At 42.2% G+C, this 1,109-nt stretch overlaps 1 protein-coding gene across 1 annotated transcript; it reads right to left on the bottom strand.

Annotated features, from left to right (window-relative positions):
* Positions 1 to 211: 211 nt before the first annotated feature.
* Positions 212 to 850, bottom strand: LOC128870030 (uncharacterized). Its single transcript, XM_054112625.1, has one exon. It carries the CDS (start codon positions 848 to 850, stop codon positions 212 to 214), a length of 639 nt encoding a protein of 212 aa, XP_053968600.1.
* Between the last annotated feature and the right edge of the window lie 259 nt (positions 851 to 1,109).

Raw genomic sequence — 1,109 nt, 5'->3', positions numbered from 1 at the left:
GAGTCACAGTAAGCATTAATACTAGAAGAAGAAGTAGAGAAGTTAAAACAAGGTTGATATCTTTTCGTACTTTTACAAACTGTACATGGTTGAATTGCAACTAGGCTCCAACAATCTCCGCCACAATTCGAACATATTACATTTCCAAAATAAACTTCAAATACCAAGGGAAAAATATTAAATTCATTCATACATACATATATCGAGAAACTCAATTGAAACTCATATTTAACAATTTATAACAATTAATATGCTTCTCTTTAGTCAAAGGTTTTGTTAGTATATCCGCTGCATTCTCCGACGAGGGTACATACTCCAGTGCAATATCGTCCTTCAAGTATTGTTCACGCACGTAGTGAAATCGTGAGTCAATGTGTTTACTACGTTTGTGTGTCGTCGGATTGGTGACCAGAAATTGTGCTCCCTGGTTATCGCACAGGATCGTTGTCGGTCCAGACACCAGATTGCCAAAACCCAATTCGTGAAGCAAGCTTCGATGAAAAGCGATCTCTTTTGCCCCTTGGCACATGACAATATACTCCGCCTCCATCAAGCTTAGAGCGGCCACTTGCTGTTTTTTGGATTCCCAGGCGACAGCTCCGCCAGCCAATAATAATACAGAGCCACTGTATGATTTGCGGTTTGTACCGTCAGAACCCCAGTCTGCATCTGTAAAACATATCAAATCCTGATGAGGAGAAAAAGTGATCATACCTTTTGGACACCCTTTCAAGTATCTCAGCACATGCTTTGCGGCACCAAAATGTTCCTGATGCGCATGAGAGTTAAACTGTGCCAACTTAGCAATGATGTGCGCAATGTCAGGCCGCGATATGACAGCCAGATACATGAGTACCCAATGAGTGATTGGTACTCATTGCAAATCGCCTTCGTACATTCGCCCTCACATTTATTTAGCACCGTTCCGCTAGCCATCGGTGTCGATGACGCCTTGCAGCTTGTCATATTCCATTTCTCTAATAAGTGTTCTATGTACTTCGCTTGGTGGATGGAAATCGCTCCACGTGCACTCTCCCTTTCGATTTGCATCCCCAGATAAAATAATGCAGGTCCTCGATTAACTGCTTCGACGTGTTGATTTAATTCCG

This window comes from Anastrepha ludens, chromosome X (genome assembly GCF_028408465.1).
Source record: "Anastrepha ludens isolate Willacy chromosome X, idAnaLude1.1, whole genome shotgun sequence".
In the NCBI taxonomy this organism is placed as follows: domain Eukaryota; kingdom Metazoa; phylum Arthropoda; class Insecta; order Diptera; family Tephritidae; genus Anastrepha; species Anastrepha ludens.
Note: the sequence above shows the minus strand (reverse complement) of the source record. Positions and strands in the feature narration are given on the sequence as shown.